The sequence below is a fragment of the Phalacrocorax carbo genome, chromosome 4 (assembly GCF_963921805.1).
Source record: "Phalacrocorax carbo chromosome 4, bPhaCar2.1, whole genome shotgun sequence".
In the NCBI taxonomy this organism is placed as follows: domain Eukaryota; kingdom Metazoa; phylum Chordata; class Aves; order Suliformes; family Phalacrocoracidae; genus Phalacrocorax; species Phalacrocorax carbo.
The window spans coordinates 67,785,051-67,803,116 of NC_087516.1; the positions used below are offsets into that span (position 1 = coordinate 67,785,051).

At 39.0% G+C, this 18,066-nt stretch overlaps 1 protein-coding gene across 8 annotated transcripts in view; it reads left to right on the top strand.

Moving 5' to 3' along the window:
- DCLK2 (doublecortin like kinase 2) overlaps positions 1-18,066 on the top strand; it is a 93,137-nt gene that overhangs the window by 54,572 nt on the left and 20,499 nt on the right. For all 8 annotated transcript variants that reach the window (XR_010372760.1, XR_010372758.1, XR_010372759.1 and 5 more), the window contains 3 exons: positions 1,300-1,394; positions 10,546-10,618; positions 11,580-11,688. Coding sequence is in view for 4 of the 8 variants with exons in the window: in XM_064450313.1 (XP_064306383.1) it covers positions 1,300-1,394; positions 10,546-10,618; positions 11,580-11,688 (277 nt within the window). In the remaining 4 variants the exon portion in view is untranslated. The remainder of the gene's footprint in view (positions 1-1,299; positions 1,395-10,545; positions 10,619-11,579; positions 11,689-18,066) is intronic.

An 18,066-nucleotide genomic window follows, 5' to 3' on the forward strand; every position in this document is an offset into this window, starting at 1 on the left:
TTTTTTTTTTCAGAAAAGTACAGGGACTGACCTAAGTTGTTGTTGTGGTTTAACCCGGCAGGCAGAAAAACACCACACAGCCATTCGCTCACCCATCTGCCCCCGTGGGATGGGGGAGAGAACTGGGGGCGGGCGGTGGAAGTAGAGTTAGTGGGTTGAGGTAAAGACAGCTTAATAGGACAGAAAAGGAAGGGAAAATTATAACTATAAAACAAAATACAAAATAAGTGATGTACCATGCAGTTGCTCACCACCCATTGACCAATGCCCAGCCTGTTCCTGAGCAGCAGTCCCGCCCCAGCCAACTCCCACAGCTCTCTATGCTGAGCATGATGTCATATGGCATGGAACATCCCTGGGGTCAGCTGTCCCAGCCGTGTCCCCTCCCAGCTTCTTCTGCACCCAGCAGAGCATGGGGAGCTGAAAAGTCCTTGACTAGTGTAAGCACTACTTAGCCGCAACTAAAACATCAGCGTGTTATCAACATCATGCTCACACTAAATCCAAAACACAGCCCCATACCAGCTACTAGGAAAAAAATTAACTCTACCCCAGCTGATACCAGGACAATTATATTCAAATCACCAGAGGTATAACAGATCAGGCCTCTCTGGAAAACTGGACTTAAAATGACTGGACTCAAAATCAATAGGGAGGATATTGTATGTTTTCACAGACACTTAAGCTTCTTGGAAGTTCAGAAATAACCAACTGGCCTTTACCTTGTTGGGGCTTTTTTCCCCTAAATCAATATTTTTCTGAACTACTACTTAAGTTCTTTATCATACAAATAGCCCATACTTCTTGTTTGTTCGGGTTTTTTTTCCTGAAAAAAAAACCACCCAAACAAAACTACTTGTGTTCTGTGAAACATTCTAGCTAGAAATAAGGTGTTGATCCAAAAGGGAGAGATGGAGGGTCAAATGTCTTTATGAACACTTTCTCCTGATCTTATTATGCGATATCACAATAAAAGATACAATTTTTAAAGGCTGTGGCTGCTATTTACCCAAAGCTCTTGCACTGGCAAAGGACAGAATAGGCCTTTTTAATCTCTAGAATGACAATGCATTGTTTGTGTGTCGTCTTGATCCCATATCCAGCCACATGAGTTTTGGGGGCACAGTTGTGTGGCATGCAAGCGTATAATTTATTCCTAAATGCTGAGGAGTCTGTTTTGGTCTTTGTATGCAGATTTGAGTCATAACTTGTCAGAGAGGTTATGTTTAAAAGCAGGTTAGGGTTTTTGACTTTCATTCATCTCTTCTTTCATCTGTTTGCTTTTATTGCTTTGGCCAGTTAATGGAACCCCAAGCAGTCAATTATCCACCCCAAAATCTACAAAGTCCTCCAGCTCTTCACCAACAAGCCCAGGCAGCTTTCGTGGACTAAAGGTAAGTACAAGAACCATTAAAAACACTAAATTCCATTATTCACTGAATTAAGTATTACAGCAAAGCTGAAGAAGAAAAAAATAAAAAGGAAAAAAGAAAGAGTTATAGTTCTATAGGCTAGCCTTGCTATTATGATTTTTCAGTTGAAGTGGAGAAGAGATCTGAAGTAAGATTTTTGTATTTTGCCTTTGGTTGACAGGATGGAACTCTCACCTTAGGAAAGGTGGAGGGTGGTGGTGGCTTGAAAATGCCAATTTGCCTTCCAGATTTTCCATTGTTTTGTGGACTGCAGAAACCCCCCAAGTAATGTATATCCCCTCAGCCTATATAAATATAGTATCTTCTTCTGGATACTTTATAGTCTCTTAGCATTGCCCGAAATTTTATCTGAAGCATACTTCCTCATCTGTGGCACACAAATTCACCCCTTAATGCAGTCTCCTGCCTGAAAGCATATGAGGGGTTCCTTTGGGAGCAGCCTCATGCCTGGCAGATTTTTCTCTGTGTTGCACCAAGAGAATTCTCCTCCTCTCCCACTTAAAAATTCGTAGCATTTACAGTTCTTAGAGGTGGCTCTGTGCCTTCGCTCGGTAAAATAACAAAAAAAAACAGTCTGGAGCACAGCTGAGCATCTTACTGCTGCATTTGTGCAGCTGTCCTTTCAAGGAGAATTTTCTTATGAAATCATCAGTTGCATCCTTGCTGGAAGCACACTGGATGGTTCGCACTGATTATTCTGATCAAGTAATAGCTCCCATTGGTGAACACAACAGTGGTGAAGAGGCTGCATAATTCTGTGGAACACTGTTTTCTCAATTAAGAGACTGGCTAAAGGACGTGATTTGAATAGTATTTAGGTTTGGGTTTTGACATGCTAATTGTTACCAAGGCTTTGTCTGTTTTGCAAGGAGTATGGCACTGGTTTCTGCCAAGCTTCTGTGATAACTCTGAGAGAAGATATTTATTTATTTGTTTAATTCTAATATATTTTTAGTTGTTTCGTTCATTGAGGCAATTTAGTATTGATCTCTGCCTTTATGTCATTGAGCTGTACCATCCCATAGCTTCAATTTGTCCAAAGCAACATAGATTGGTCTTTCCTCTATAATGCATTTTTCAAGACCAGTAAGAGTTCTGACATTGAAAATCAGAACTGTGTGCTTAAAATTTGTCCAGACAGCTCTGCTATAGAACTTAGAGTAGAGGACACCAGAATCATTGGACTTGAGGCTCTCAGCTGGTCTGCACTGTATTTAATAAATGGTCTTTTGTCTTTCTTTAATGAAATTACAAGTTTAGAAACTATATAATTTGGTTTGGGTTTTTTTTTTTTCCTATGCTGTCCTGTCTGCTTTTAGCCGATTAAAGCTCCATTAAGATAAGAGATAATTCTGATAGTAACAAGCAGTTTTCAGTAAAGCAGACATGTCCTTTTTCCCCTTCATTGTCAATTCCACTGAACAAGGCTGTTGTACTTTCTCATTTTGGAATTTAATTGATGCTAGATGCTAATGGACTTTCGTGTCAAATATTTCATCCCTATATGACCAAGAAAACAGAAAAAACAAATTAATCATCTCGGACCTGACCTTTTACTGAAGTTAGTGAGTACCTCTTGTTTTATCCCATTTGGATGCACTTGTTTGGTGGGAGGATCCCAGCTGTGCTCCTGAGACTGAAGATAGGGAAAGTTATCTGGTGAATCTCAGGATAAATTCCAAAAGGATTGAGTGCACTGTGCAGTGACCTTTGTTTCTTGATTATGTTCTAGTAGTAATGACTCTTTTGGTAAAGTATCAACATAAAATCAGCAACAGGGAGGCATGGGCTTATGCAAAACCAGATTCTTTTAAGAAACCCATTATTATTTTTGTTAGATTGATCTTCGCCAGTCTGATGAGGGAAAGCAGGGACCAGTTTTGTTATTTTGATACTACTGGTTTTCCTTGTTAAATAATTCCTTGTTGCTAAGGCTGCATCACTGCAGACAAGTAAGTCTGGCTTCCTGCACTTGTATAAAGAAGGTGCCGTGACTACAGCTAAATGAAAATGTAGATATAAATACCATGGCAGACAGTGAAAGAATAAAGCATATTTCTCAGGTTTCTGGCTTTGGAAATGCAATATTTTGACTGATTGGTTGTGTAGAAATCATGTGAGTTTATTTTTGTAGAGCATCAAACAGGAGCACTTAATAATGGTTTTATAGGAGCAGCAGGAAAAGGGAACAAATCAGGATTGATGTTTCTGTTTCCTGTAAAGAGCAGACCATCGGAGCAGCTGCACATGAACTGTACTTTAAAAACTGCATTGTTTGGAAAGCAAAATAAAATATTTGACTAGAGATTAGAACCTGGCTTAGCTTTTTAAAATTTGATGATCAACGTAGAGCTTAAGTGATAACGCTAGTCATCAAGGCAGTAAACTTGCAAAAGGTGCTGGCTGCAACAGGAATTTTTTCTGAGTCTCAGACATTGAGTTTTACATCATACTCTCCGAATGCCACTTTAAAGGAAAAGTGAAGTCTCTTCATTCTCCAAGGATTCCTTCTGCTTCACAACACTTCATAAGCAAAAGTGGTACACTTAGGCACAGAAAACCCCTTGTAATAAACAGTCCTTGTGGACAGCTTATCTTTAAAGAGAAGGGTTTTCCTTCTGTTTTCTTAGCTCTTCCAACCAGTGTGCCCTTGTGCTAGTAATTGTTTAGAACAGACAGTAAGCCAGTTTGCTGTCCAGCATCCCAATCTTGTAGAATTGTTTTTAAAAAACTGTACTAGAGCCTAAGATTATATTGAAGTAAGGAATTTATGCAATGGCTTAAGAATAGTAAACACTACAGAATTTTCCCACAACCCCAAATAAATGCCTTTGTTTCTGTAAGTGTCAAATATGGATACCATGCACCAAGTTACATGCTACTATGTATTCTTATTAAAGCTGTTTATTTTTAACATCGCAGTTGTAGCCCGAAACTAAGCATTTCGCTTTGCAAAGGATTTGTTTCAAGGTAAAGATTTAGATGTAAAAGTTAACAAATACAGGCATGAAGTAGATGACTACTCTGTGCAATATTCCTTTTTGAAAAAATGTGCTTTCTTTTCTATTAACTTCCATAGAGATTAAAACTAATGCATTGATTAAGAAGTAATGGGAATAGTGCATTAGGTGGCACAGGACAACAGACTGAGAGGAGTCCTTTTGCTGTTCTGTAGGCAGGTGACAATTGAAAAGTTTAACCTTTTTCTTTGGTTCTAAGTGTGCATTTATAGATCCCTAGATATGCAATCCTGTTAGGGATACTTTGACTCTTAGGTCTTCCAGTACGTCTGTTTCTATGCACACTTTGTACCATAAAAATCATCCAGAGACTAGATTAAAGATGAGATTTTGGAAAGTGGTGTCATAACTTCCTTATGCTTACTTGGATGTGTTTTATTTTCCCCTCTTGAAATAAAGTATCACAAAATCTGGTCATCTTTTTAAAAAGAAAATAAAATTGTACAAATAAAGAAGCTTTACAGTTGAGGCCTTTCTTAGAATCCCAATTATGTTAAACAGCATTGTGTTTGAATTTGTCTCAGTAATACTTTTTCGATTGATTGACCAAATAACCAAAGTGAAAGGGCATTAAAACCTGATCCAACAAATAACTTAAGTACTTGCTTAACTTTAAGCTATTAAGTAGTCCCTTTACTTCAATGAGGATGTTAATGTACTTAAAGTTAAACACGTGCTTAAGAGATTTGAAGGATTAGTGCCTATCTTCATCAAGGTTTTAATTTCTTTACTTTTGTACACATGTGCTTCTGTTAGGAGCTACACGTTAAGAATACATGCAATTATCCAACCTAGTGACCCAGGTTCAACAGCAGTTCTTAGAGGAATTCTTTAACTGCAGCCTTTGTTGAATTTACAATTCAGCATCATGTTCATATAGTGGATAAATAGACTTGGCTAATTTGTGCTGGTAGGGAAACTGAGGTGTAGAGTCCATTCACCCTTGTCATCAGTTTGCAAAATGCTTTACATAATGTGATGCAACTCAAAATCTCTTTAGCAAAAGCGTAAATCTTGATGTTGTTCTTGACTGTTTCCAGAGCACTGCAACAAAATGCATGACATTATATCTTTTCCATACCATGTACGCTCAAATTAACGATAGCAAAATCACTACATTTTAATTGGCTGTTGTATTGTTACAAGTAGCTTCTCAGCATATTTGGGTTACTAGCAGTGTTTAAGTATTGCTTAAAAAATATGAAGTTTCTGTCTTACAGATTATGTTACTATTAAGCATTATAATAATAAATACCAACAGCATCTCATTGGAAATACTGATTACATAAATAACATTTCATTTATGTTTGGAATATCATTTGTCCCTTTCTTACTGCAGCCTTTCAGGATGAATTACAGTGACACTATAAAACTGTCCCCAGATTGCAGAGAATACTTCTGCAAACGGTTAATTCACAATTTCACTAAAAACTCATAGTCTACAGTTAGATTCGCCACCAATGTGGATGTTTTCGTAAAGACAGTGAAAGCTTCTTTGAGACTATCAAGGAGTTTTCTGAAGGTATGAGAATTCACATTCTCAGCCATCAGATTAAAGATTACCACAGCAATGCCAGATCAGAACTCAAGGAAAAGTTAACAATATTAGACAGTCTTTTTCTAAGTTTAGCTAGATGCACTTTGAAGATATTACAGGATCAATATAGTAACAATAATGTTTGTGTGGAGGTCCCATATTTCTGTCTGGAATTTTCCAGGCCAGAAGGGTGTGGGTGTGCGTACATACGTACCATACAGTTCAGAGTATCTTCAGCACATTATGAATGTGCTGGAGGTCAAGGGCAGCACATTTAGTGCATCTTAGATATACTATGAAGATGCTGAGCAACCATAGGAGGTCTGACTGAAGTCAAAGAAGCACTTGTGCGTGTGCATGCAGGACAATGTACGCAGGACCTTTGTATGCCTAGCAATCTGATGGCAAAAGTCTTTCATTTCTATCCAGACAGCAAGAGGGACAGACACAGGAAACCTTTAGATGGGTGCTCTAGAAGGCACTATCCCATATAGCTGCCAAGAAGTTAGGTATTTCCATCTATATGAATAAGGCCCCAGACGTTTCCACAAACATTCATGTCATGGGCAATTAATCTAATCCTGAGTGCAAAGGTTTGTCAGCTAAGGTACCATTCTATGTCAAGAGAAAATATGGATTTATATCTGCGGATCCTTCCTCACGCTGTCATGAGATGAAAAATAAAATCCCACCAGATGTGTAGTTATCTGGGATTACTTTCTTATGTCCCTGCACATTTCTATTTTAAATATAAACACTATGTTTACTTTTTTCCAGGTATATGATAGCATTTTGATTCAAAAGATTTATTAAAAATCTTTCCTGCTGGACCAGTAGAGGTAGCTTGATTAAAACAACTGTCAAGCTGCAGCTTTTTCTTTCCCAAATCACTTACGCTCTGACCCAGGTTTAAGGGAATCTTGGGCCAGTCCATCCCTGCTATTTATATATCACCTGACATTTGCATAGCAATTTCAGGTGGTGCTCTTAGACTCTGGTTTAAAGGCTTTTATGTTTTCTGGTTTTTTTTTTCTTTCAATTTCTTGTCATTAACTTAGGTGTAGAAAACCTGATATGCAGTATCAGGCAGGATGCAGCTGTCTGACACATTATACATTGGATACTTCAGATAGTGGGGAAAAAAAAAACAAACCCAAAACCAAAAAAAAACCAACAAAAACAACCAACCAAACAAAAAAAGCTACAGTACAAAGTATAAAGTAGAGTTTTTAATGGGTTGGATATTAGTAGGGATAAAATTAGTAAATGCTAAATACCTGTTCCTTAGTTGTTATGTCGAGGTGTAATAAGCATGTTGGGTACTAAAGTAGGTGTGTTAAGCTTACGGATATGACAGATCTAATGTGAGTGTTTCTCAAAAAAACACAACATGTTGATAAACCTAGTGATTTAAGTCACAGTCAGTCTCTGTAAAATAATATAAAATATAGAGGAATGTGTTTAGTAATTTTTGTGAACCTGGAAAAATGGTTACTCCACAGAAAATAGTTCAGCATATGAAGAAAACAAAACAGTTGGGTGGGATTTTTTTCAGCACAGTACCTTTTGTAACTTTTTACAGCATCTTTAATTAATCTGTAAAATTGCATGCAACTAGTTTTGAGAACTGTGTGTTCACCAAGATATTCTCAGTATCTCTAACAACTGTGTTGTATTGTGCATTTGGCTCTGGATGTGCTGTTGAAACACGAATTACCTGTGGGGAGACAACTTGAGGGAAGTAAGAGCAATAATAATTATGTTTAAATGCAACAGGAATGACTGTTGGCATAAGATGTTCTTGGCCGGTAGCATCCACATTCTGAAGCGTTTGTTCTGTTCAAAGGGTTGGATAGCCATTGCTGCTCTAAATTACTCTGTGAGCTTTTAAAAACAAATTCTGCCCCAGGTCTGAGTTTTTCTAGGGCTTGCATGCGTATGTGAGAGGGTGGATTTAAGTCCTGTGCACTCTGAATTTACCATGTGTAAGGGGAACAGTATCAGAAGAGAGCAGTAGTGCTGTGTTGACTAGAATACAGGAGGAGGAATTGTTGCAAAACCTAATCAGCGGTATGACTGTAGATGCCATCCATGTTCCTAGTGTAGTATCAAAGCAACACGCATCCTTTTCTCTTCTCTTTGCTACTTCAGGAATGGCTCGTGAACCAGTCAAGGGTACTTGCGCATCCAAAATCTTTACCTCACCTTCAAAATACCTGTAGCTGTTGGGATGCCAACAGTACAAGATAGTCTAAGTATTACATGTCACTGCATAGTTAAATGATTAGAAAATTACTTCAATAATAAAAATCACTTTATTCTGTGTCACTTATTTTCAATTCTTACCTCCTCCCCACCTTTTTCTGACTAGTCAAGCACCTCACAGACATCTTAAGAATTTATTTCTACTGTGCTCTGAAACAATAGGGAAAGACTAGACTGATTTGCTGCTGAGGAACTGAGGCACAGGCCTACTGCACCCAAATTACAGGCAACCTCTGTTGTAGAGAGAGTTCAACTTCATGTCGAGGCGCATGAGGCAAATTAGTGGCAGAGCTAAGGATAAACCTGCCATTTCAGATTCTGATCTAGGTCGTCAACCACAACTGCAGCATTAGATTTTTTTTTTTTTCCTTCTCATATTCCATTTAGCTTTTTTCCTGTTGCTGTTTGCTTCCTTCTTGTAAATAGTGGGGCAAAAAGGAATGTGCCCAGTCATGCTCTGACCTGATCACAAGGATAAAGGAAGTTGGAAACGTGGGCTAGATATGTATTGTCACTCACTGAAAACCCAAAATAGAAAATGTTTCTTGCTGATGACTAATACTTTGCAGTGATCTGTTCTGTTCTCTCTTCTTTATCCTTGAAGAAAATGTGACTGACTGGTTAAGAGGCTGACTCATGATTCTGCACAAATGTCATTTAACCCAAATGTCCTTGTTCCTGATCCTTGTTAAATAAATAGATAAGTCAGAAAGACAGTGGCATTAACATAGCCTGGTTTCAGGTTATTAGCAAAGAGCAGGTTAGTAGCTGACTGGTTGCTGTTTGCTACTTCTATGCCAAATGCTAGTAAACGTTATTGTTTTAGAGGCTTTGCAAAATTAAGTTGTACAGCTTCTAGTTACGGTACCTTTAGCTGATTTGGCAGCTTAGCTGCCACTGGAAACTTAAGCATTCATTAGCATTTCATGAGCCTTTAGACAATATCCCTATCTGTCAGTTCAGTTCTTTCATTGACAATAGTGCTAATGATTTAAAATATTCAGCAGTGTAGCCAGACAATGTCAGCTAAAACGAAAAATGCTGCATTTGCATTTCTGGTGTCATGCAAAGCCATTTCAACAGACACTGAGCTTAAGTCAGAGAAGCATTTTAATCCTTTATGTGGTGAGTGGTGAGAACTACTATAATAGCCCATGAAGAAAACAAGATATGGAACTTCACAGAACAGAAAGAAATGTTACCTAGAGAAGGGGGAATGATCTAAAATGCATTTTAATGTCATAGAGCATCCCTATTCTTATCTGGAATGGGAGAGCTTGTAAAACAGTGGTGCATAGAACACATCCAGTATATTTTACTATTTATTGCATTAATTCCTATGCCTCCACCCCTTTTTAAAATAAAAATTAATTGTTGTGTATGTCCCTGGGCAGTATGACAGGATGACTTTAAGTAGAATTGTGAAGATTCAGATCAAGTACCAGTTAAGTTGTTAGTGCAGAAAAAGTAGTTTTCTTCAGCTTTCATCCTTCAAAATCATTTAGATACTTGTTTCTTACACAGTGTCACAGTTACTAAGACTGGATCTATGTCTGGATGCATGATGTCTAACTTGAAGTGTTTGTAGACTTCATAAATCCTCATATCCATAATAATCTAAAATATAGACCACTAGATTACCAAACAAATCTGACTACCATAGCTGTACCTGACCACCTATGCCAAAATTCTCTTATTTAAATAAAAACTAGTAGGGCCATGAAAGCAAGCATTTGTACATTACCTTCCTAGCATGCTTCAGTGCTTAATCTAAAGAGAGCATATATTGACAGAGTTCAGTTAGGGAAAGCTCAGACAGTGGCAGCTATGAAGAGATGTGTTAGACTACACCATGAGAGCATGTGCTTGCTGCACTGCCCACTGAATAGTTGTCCGGAGATGGCTGTCTCTGGCTAATGTGAAAATGTATGCAGTGTATTGTAACGATCTTGTTGTATAGAATGAGGAGGGAACGTGTCTCCACAAACACTGGCTCAATAGTGTTTAGGTGAAACTTGGTGCAGCTTGACGGGATTTTCTTTGCTGTTTATTGAAATCTGTTCAACTATTTGGCTGAATCTTAAATTGGTGCAAGTGACAGTGATGTATTATAATGATGATGAACTGTGAGAAAGTAAGAATAAAAATAAAATGGGAGTAGAAAAGTAAACTGACTCTGTATAGGTGTTTTTTACATTTTGTTTTTTTTTTTTAAACTTTGCTAGTTTTTTGTCTGGCGGCTTCTTGTGATTACTTTACCATAATAATAAGTTCTTATGTACTTCCACAGATCCCTCCACATGGTGGTTCTTCTTCCAATGTGAATGGTGTACCTGAATCAGTCCATTGCCAGAGTCCCGAAGGTAGGACACCAATAATTGCTCACAATCCTTGCAAAAATTTTGTTGTAGGTGACAGTTGGTTTAGTACTTTTAGATGGTTTCTGATGACTCCAAATCATTTTTTGTTCTGAGATGTTTGATACCTTGTCAACAACCTTATATTGGGAAAATTGGTATTGCATTTTTCTACGTCAAGGCAGTAAAGCTAGGAGATAAATTTTGGTCTTTTTTTTGTCAAGTGGTAGCATATTAGTGGACCCTGCTCTTCAATAATCACTATTAGGAATTAAAGTGATTTTGAATATGACCTGCAGAGTATCACCAGAAATGTGTTTGTGGCTGGATTGAAAGTGGTGCCCTCCTCAAAACAGCACATTGTGCTTCAGGTAGAAATGCTAGCCCATCAGCTGACCTTAGCTAAATTTAACCTTTCATTCCTTATATCTTTAAAGCAATGTTATTTTTTTAGAGTCAATTTTTAAATTTAAAAATACTGAAATAAGCAGCCATCAAACTTATTTTCATTTTGGCTGTTTCAGCAGGAGGTAAGGGAATTTGAAGGAATTAAGCAGATAAAACTTCTGCTCTTTTACATGCATTGTAGATGAATTGTAGATAGATGAATCTTATTTGCATTTTTGCTTTGAATATGCAAAAAGATATTGTAAAAAAAGGATTTTGAGTTCAGAAAATATTTAGACTAAGGAATTCTAACTGCATTCATTAATTTTAGAATATGTCCACACAAAAACATAGTAATATTTGGTTTGTGTGTTAAAAGGTCAAACAACTCTGATTAGTCTTATCTTGTTCTTTCTTATGTTTGAGATAAAACAAGGGAATAAGCTGTGAAGAAAACAGCTTAATTTTAAGTTTTGTTTTGCATTTATGACTCTTCTGTATCTATGGAACCAGTTTGGGATTTATTACACGCTGCTGACACTTCTCTTCAGTTTGCATTATTGACCTTGCTTTTTTGCAGGTGTGAATGGAAACAAGTGCTCAGGGTCATCTACCATTCTTGAGAAGTATAAAGTGGGGAAGGTGATTGGTGATGGCAATTTTGCTGTTGTAAAGGAGTGCATAGAACGGTGAGCAAGGAAACTGTTCAGTACTGCTGTTTATTTTACTGGATAAAGCACTGCGCGTTAGCATAAATCCATAGAAAATGTGATGAGATGAAAGCGAAGAGCAGTTGCAAAGATATGTCTATGCTTCAGGAGAACTAGGCATAGCAAAACACACAGAGCTTCCTTTGTATTATTCCAGCAAAGGGATATGAGAGCAGCAGAGGAACATGGCTTTTTATCCCGTAAACTAAAGGAGGTATCACCTTCTAATGGAGGCTTTTAAGGAAACCCCACAGACCTTCAAGAAATCCCCTCACACACCAGACTGTTGTGGATGGCAGGAAATTGTATGTGGCATCTAAACAGTCTTTGAGACGCCCCCCCCTTCTGCCTCAGCTATTCTGCTGCTATAGTATCCCTACTGCTTGCTGCTTAAATGATTTTTCGCAGCTTTCAGCATACTGTGGGCAAAGTATTCTCAAAGGCACGTAGTTGGTGGCTATTAGCCTGTGCTACTGACTCCTTGGTGCTTGCTTCTTCTGTGAGGTAGTGCAGCGAGTAGCCAGAGACTTTTCAAATCAACCCTTCAATATTCCAGACTGAAATATTCTTGTGCCTGATTTCCTATGGGGTAGACAGGATACCTTTACAGACCTGTGCTGTGTTACTGCTCTCCCTGCAAGCTTTGTGTCACACTTTGCTGCTAGTGCAAACATAACAGATGACTGGACTGCTGCTTTCTCAGTGTATTTTTTTTAGAACCACCTTCTGCTGGCTTCATCAATCTGAGAGTTGTATCAGCTCCTTAAATATGAGGAATCTGCAACTCGTACACAAATACCTGGCAAATTCAGCAAATGTCTGCAAAAACCGTAAAAGTTACAGAAACGGTGTTTATTATTTGATCCTCATCTGCTGGTTTTATTTAAATGAAAAGATAATTATGAATGGAAACATGGCATTTCATTCTCAGCAGGTCATAAATGCATAGATAAATACTTTTCCTGAGACATTCAAATGGGCCAAAAGGGTTGGGTACCGAGGCTGAACCTGGGGCCTCCTCTACTGAAACATAGGTGAATGGATCTTATAATCCATAACTTTCCACAACCACTACTGCTTTTTCTCAAGAGAATTGTTTCTTCATACTGTATCTAGATTATTTCTACCAATAATATTGGTAGGTGGTATGTAACATAATGTCTAATACACCCATCTGGTTTATAGCGGAAAATGACAGTTGTTATTTTTAATACGTTTTTGAGAAAGTGATGTACAAGCATGCAAGGTTTACAGAGTAAGGAATAAAGACTGAGGTGGCAGCTCCTAGAGATAGTAGCCGAGTACAGTGCTGATAAAGAAAAAAATGGCTAAATATGATCTGAATATGCTACAATTACTGCTCCAAAACAGTTCCTGTAGCATGTGCAGGCTTAAGATAATGTTTCTTGTCAGTGTTAACATCTAGACTCCAAGGTCTTGATATTTTTTTCTTTTTGAACAGCTTCTGCAAACAAACTCTGGTTCCTGACAAGCATTACCACATCAGTGTGTAATCATGTCCCTGCTGCTTTAAACACTGCAGCTCTTTAAAACAGTGAGAAGGCAATATAGACAGCTGAGTTGCAACTGGATTTCTTTCCATTTCATTTTGCAAGAAGCTACACATAAGAGGTTTGAGTGAAACCGAACAGAAGAGAATGGAATATTCCAGTTGAAAGGGACTTAAAATGATCATCCAGTCCCACTGCCTGCCCACTTCAGGGCTGACCAAAAGTTAAAGCATATTATTAAGGGCATTGTCTGAATGCCTCTTAAACGCTGACAGGCTTAGGGTGTTGACCACCTCTCTAGGAAGGCTGTTCCAGTGTTTGATCACCCTCTCAGTAAAGAAGTGCTTCCTAATTTCCAGTTTAAACCTCCCCTGATGCAGCTTTGAACCAATCCCACACATCCTATCACTGGATACCAGGGAGAGAGCTCAGCACCTCCCTCTCCGATCCCCCTCCTCAGGAAGCTGTAGAGAGCGATGAGGTCACCCCTCAGCCTTCTTTTCTACAAACTAGACAAACCCAAAGTTCTTAACTGCTCCTCATAGGATATGCCTTCCAGCCCTTCCTCCAGCTTTGTTGCTGTCCTTTGTATGCTTTCAAGTACTTTAACATCCTTCTTTATTTGTGGGGCCCAGAACTGCACACAGTACTTGAGGTGAGGCTGCACCAAGGCTGAACAGCAGGATAATCCCCTCTTTTGACTGGCTGATTATACTGTGTTTGATGCACCTCAGGATGCGGTTGATGCACCTCAGGATGTGGTTTGCCCTCTTGGCTGCCAGGGCACGCTGCTGACTCATACTGAGCCTGCTGTTGACAAGCACCCCCAGATTCCTTTCTGCAGGGCTGCTCTCCAGCCATTCCTCTCCCAGTTTATACTTGTGCCTGGCATTATTCCATCCTAGGTGCAGAATCCAGCATTTCAACATGCTAAATTTCATCCCATTAATCATAGCCCAGTGCTCCAATCGACTTAGGTATCTCTGCAAGGCCTTCTGTCCCTCAAGAGAGTCAACAGCACCTCCCAGTTTAGTATCATCAGCAAACTTGATAACGGTGCATTCAACTCCTGCATCCAGATTGTTGATAAATACAGTGAACAGGACTGGCCTTAGAATTGAACCCTGGGGAACCAGTCACCAGCCAGATGTAGCTCCATTCACTACAACCCTCTGAGTCCTGCCCTTCAGCCAGTTCTTCACCAAGTGCACTGTGAACCTGCTTATCCCACAGCTGGACAACTTGTCCAGAAGGGTGCTGTGAGGGACAGTATCAAAAACCATACTAAAATCCAGAAAAACTATATCCACCGCCTCCCCTTCATCCACTAAGTGGGTGATGTTATCGTAGAAGTATATCAAATTAGTTAAACAGGACTTTCCCTTCGTGAACCCATGTTGACTGTGCCTGATGATTGCATTATTCTTTAAATGCCTTTCAGTAGCACTCAGCATAATCTTCTCCATAATTTTTCCAGGAACTGAGGTTAGACTAGCAGGTCCTGTCTTCTCTCACACCCTTTTTGTAAACTGGAATAACATTGGCTAGCTTCCAGTCCCTGACTCCCAAGACTTTTGGTAGATGATCAAGAGGGTCCTGCAGTAACATCTGCTAGCTCCTTCAGTACTCTGGGATGAATTTCACCAGGCCCTATGGACTTGTGAACATTCAGCTGATACAGCCGGTCCCTTACAATTTCAGTGTCCACAAATGGAAAGTCACTGTTCCCACACTCATAGTCCTACAGCTCAGGGAGCCGGGTAGTCCAAGGCCTATCAGTATTATTAAAGGCTGATGCAAAAAACACATTGAATGCCTCTGCTTTTTCTTCATCCCTATTAGTCAGATGACAGTCTTCATCAAGTATTGGTCCAATGTTTTCCTCTTCTTGCTGTTACATACTTTAAAAAGCCCTTCTTGTTATCTGAAACAAAACTGGCCAGTTCAGCTCTAACTGAGCTTTGCCCTTTCATGTCTTCTCCCTGCATATACAAACCATGGCTCTGTAATCTTCCTGCAAAGCCTGACCTCGCTTCCAGAGATCATACAATTTCTTTTTGACTCTTGACCTCCACAAGGAGTTCCCTGTTCAGCCAAGCTGGCCTTCTGCCCCGCTTCCTTAACTTATGACACAGTGGGATTGTCTGCTTCTGTGCTTCTAAAAGGTGGCTGTTAAAGGCTGACCAGCAATTGTGGACTCCTAAGCCCTCAAAAGCAGATTCCCAGGGTACCTTGTTAAATAGCTCCCTGAATAGCTTAAAGTTTGCTTTCTTGAAATCCAGGGTAGCAACTCTACTGTCCCTTTTTCTCATTACACCAAATTTTAAACTCAACCATTTCATGACTGCTGTGGCCAAGACACACACCTACCATAACATCCTCCACAAGTCCTTCTCTATTCACAAACAGCAAGTAGGAGGGCACATTTCCTAGTTGGCTCACTGAGTACCTGTGAAGTTACGCCCTACAAACTTCAAGAATTGCCAAGATCTGCTTGTCACAGCAGTATGATATTCCCAGTTGATGTCTGGGAAGTTGAAATCTCCCATAAGGACAAGGGCTACAGATGCATAAATTTCTCCTAATTGCTTATAGTAAGCACTCATCAGTGCTTACATCCTGGCTCGGTGATCAGTAGTAGACACCCACTATAACATCTCCTTTGTTTTCCATCCCCCGAATCCTCACACAGAGGCTTTTGACTACATTGTCATTAACTGTAAGGGCTGTACAAACCTCTCCCTTACGTACAGTGTGACACCTCTACCTCGCCTGCTCTGCCTATCCCTCCTGAGCAGCCTGTAGCCCTCCATCCCAGCACTCCAACTATTTGATTCATCCCACCAAGTCTTACTAATACCAATGATATTGTAGCTCTGAGAGCTGACCAATGCTTCCAGCTTATCCTGTTTGTTTCTCATACTGCATGCGTTGGTGTACAATCATTTCAGATGTGCTCCTGAGCCCTCTGTGCTCCCAGGAGCAGTCTAAATGTTCCCTCTAGCATTGCCACCCTCAGGCAATGCTATGCTAACCCTTGGCTTACCTACCGCTATCCTGTTGGTATCCCCTTCCCCCACCAATTCTGGTTTAACACTCTTGATCAGCTCTGCCAGCTTACACCCAATGATGCACTTTCCCCCATTGGGACAGGCGGATCCCGTCAGGCCCCAGCAGTTCTCTCTTGAAGACTTCTACATGGTTTAAAAACCCAAAGTCTTGGCGCAGGCACCAAATGAATGGTGCTTCACAGTGTTTTCCTGTGCACCCTGAAACTGGCAACACATCCCTTGTTATCTATAGAGTGAATAACATTAATGAAAGATAACAGGTTAAAAGCATAAGATAACGTAATTTATTATTTTCAGGAATATTGATGGTGCATGTTGGAAATCACTTAAGTTCCACTGAAAATGGGACAAGGGCTGCTAAGTGTCTTGAGTTTCAAAACGTTATCTGTGATTTTTGGAATGAGGGGACTGGACTAGAAAACAACCTTCCAATTATTTAGAAAAAAAAAAGGCAAAATCGAACTTAGAAATCTAGTTTTGTATGTGATCCAATCTTTATATGTAGTGAGGCATTAGTAAGTGAATTTTAAATAAAATAAATATATCACAATAGTTGCTAATAATAACAGTGAGAGAGGAAATGCAAATGTAAATGCTTGTCTTCTAATTCCTATTAATTATTATACTTCATTTCTAATAGTGTTGTGCTTAGAAGCCTTAATTGTGGAGCCAGGATCCTATTATACCAGCTGTTCTACAAAAAGAATAAGACAGTCTCTTTTGTAAAGGGTGCCTATATGTCTGAATACAAAGACATGAGTCAACAGATGGACACTGACAGCTAGACAGAAGAATACCAGAAACCTGTCAGACAATACTGGTGTATGATAGGCAGTGGTATTAGCACACAAATTATGTGGATGATATCCAGGGTTTTTTCTTAGGTGCGATAGTAAAGGACATTTACAAGAGGGATTTGAAGTTGGTTGATGAATTGGCTTTGTGAATTTTAACTCCGCTTTCTATGCAGCATAAGTGCTGAAGGTTTACTAAGTGGTTTTTGCTGATCAGTTGTTTGCAGGCTTTCAGATAATGCCCGTAATTTAGTATAGCGCATAAATTGTGATTCTGCATTACACACTGTATTCATAGTAGATTTTACATCAGGTCTATAATATAAGAGGATGGCATTTCACAAATACCATTTCAGTAACACTTCTATCTAAAGACCAAATCAGGTTGTAACTATGACAACATCGCAGATACAGCTGCACTTTCAGAGAAGAGATCCTCTACTGCAATTTTTTCAATAATGGATAAATTGAATGTGAGACAGTAATTCAGTTGCTTTTTTGTAAGATACTAATTTTGACTAGTTGTATCTAAAGCCAAAAGTATAGTGAAAATTAACTTGGAAGCTTAAAAGCATGCCTGACTTTTGTTTTTATAACTGCCACCAGTGTTTTTTACTACACATGCTAAAGGTGTTCTGATGCACACTGGAGTCTGTAGGTACTGACACACCACAGAACAGTAGCAACAGGGTCTTACGGGATTTTCTGTGATTTTTTAATTCATTGTTAATATAAGTAGTGATGTTGTCTTTGTTTAAAGAAAAATAATTTGTGTTCCTTTTTTCTCTCATTTTCTCCCCTTCTGAAGAAATGGAGATTATTATTGCTTAAACAAATTGAAGGCAATCAAGATTTACTGTGAGAGATTTACTGAAAACAGTAATCCTTTTTACTTCGTATATAACCGCCCTCTTAAATGTCATGGGACTTTAGATGACTGCTATACAATTCCACAGAATACTTAAAAAATAAAGAATTAAA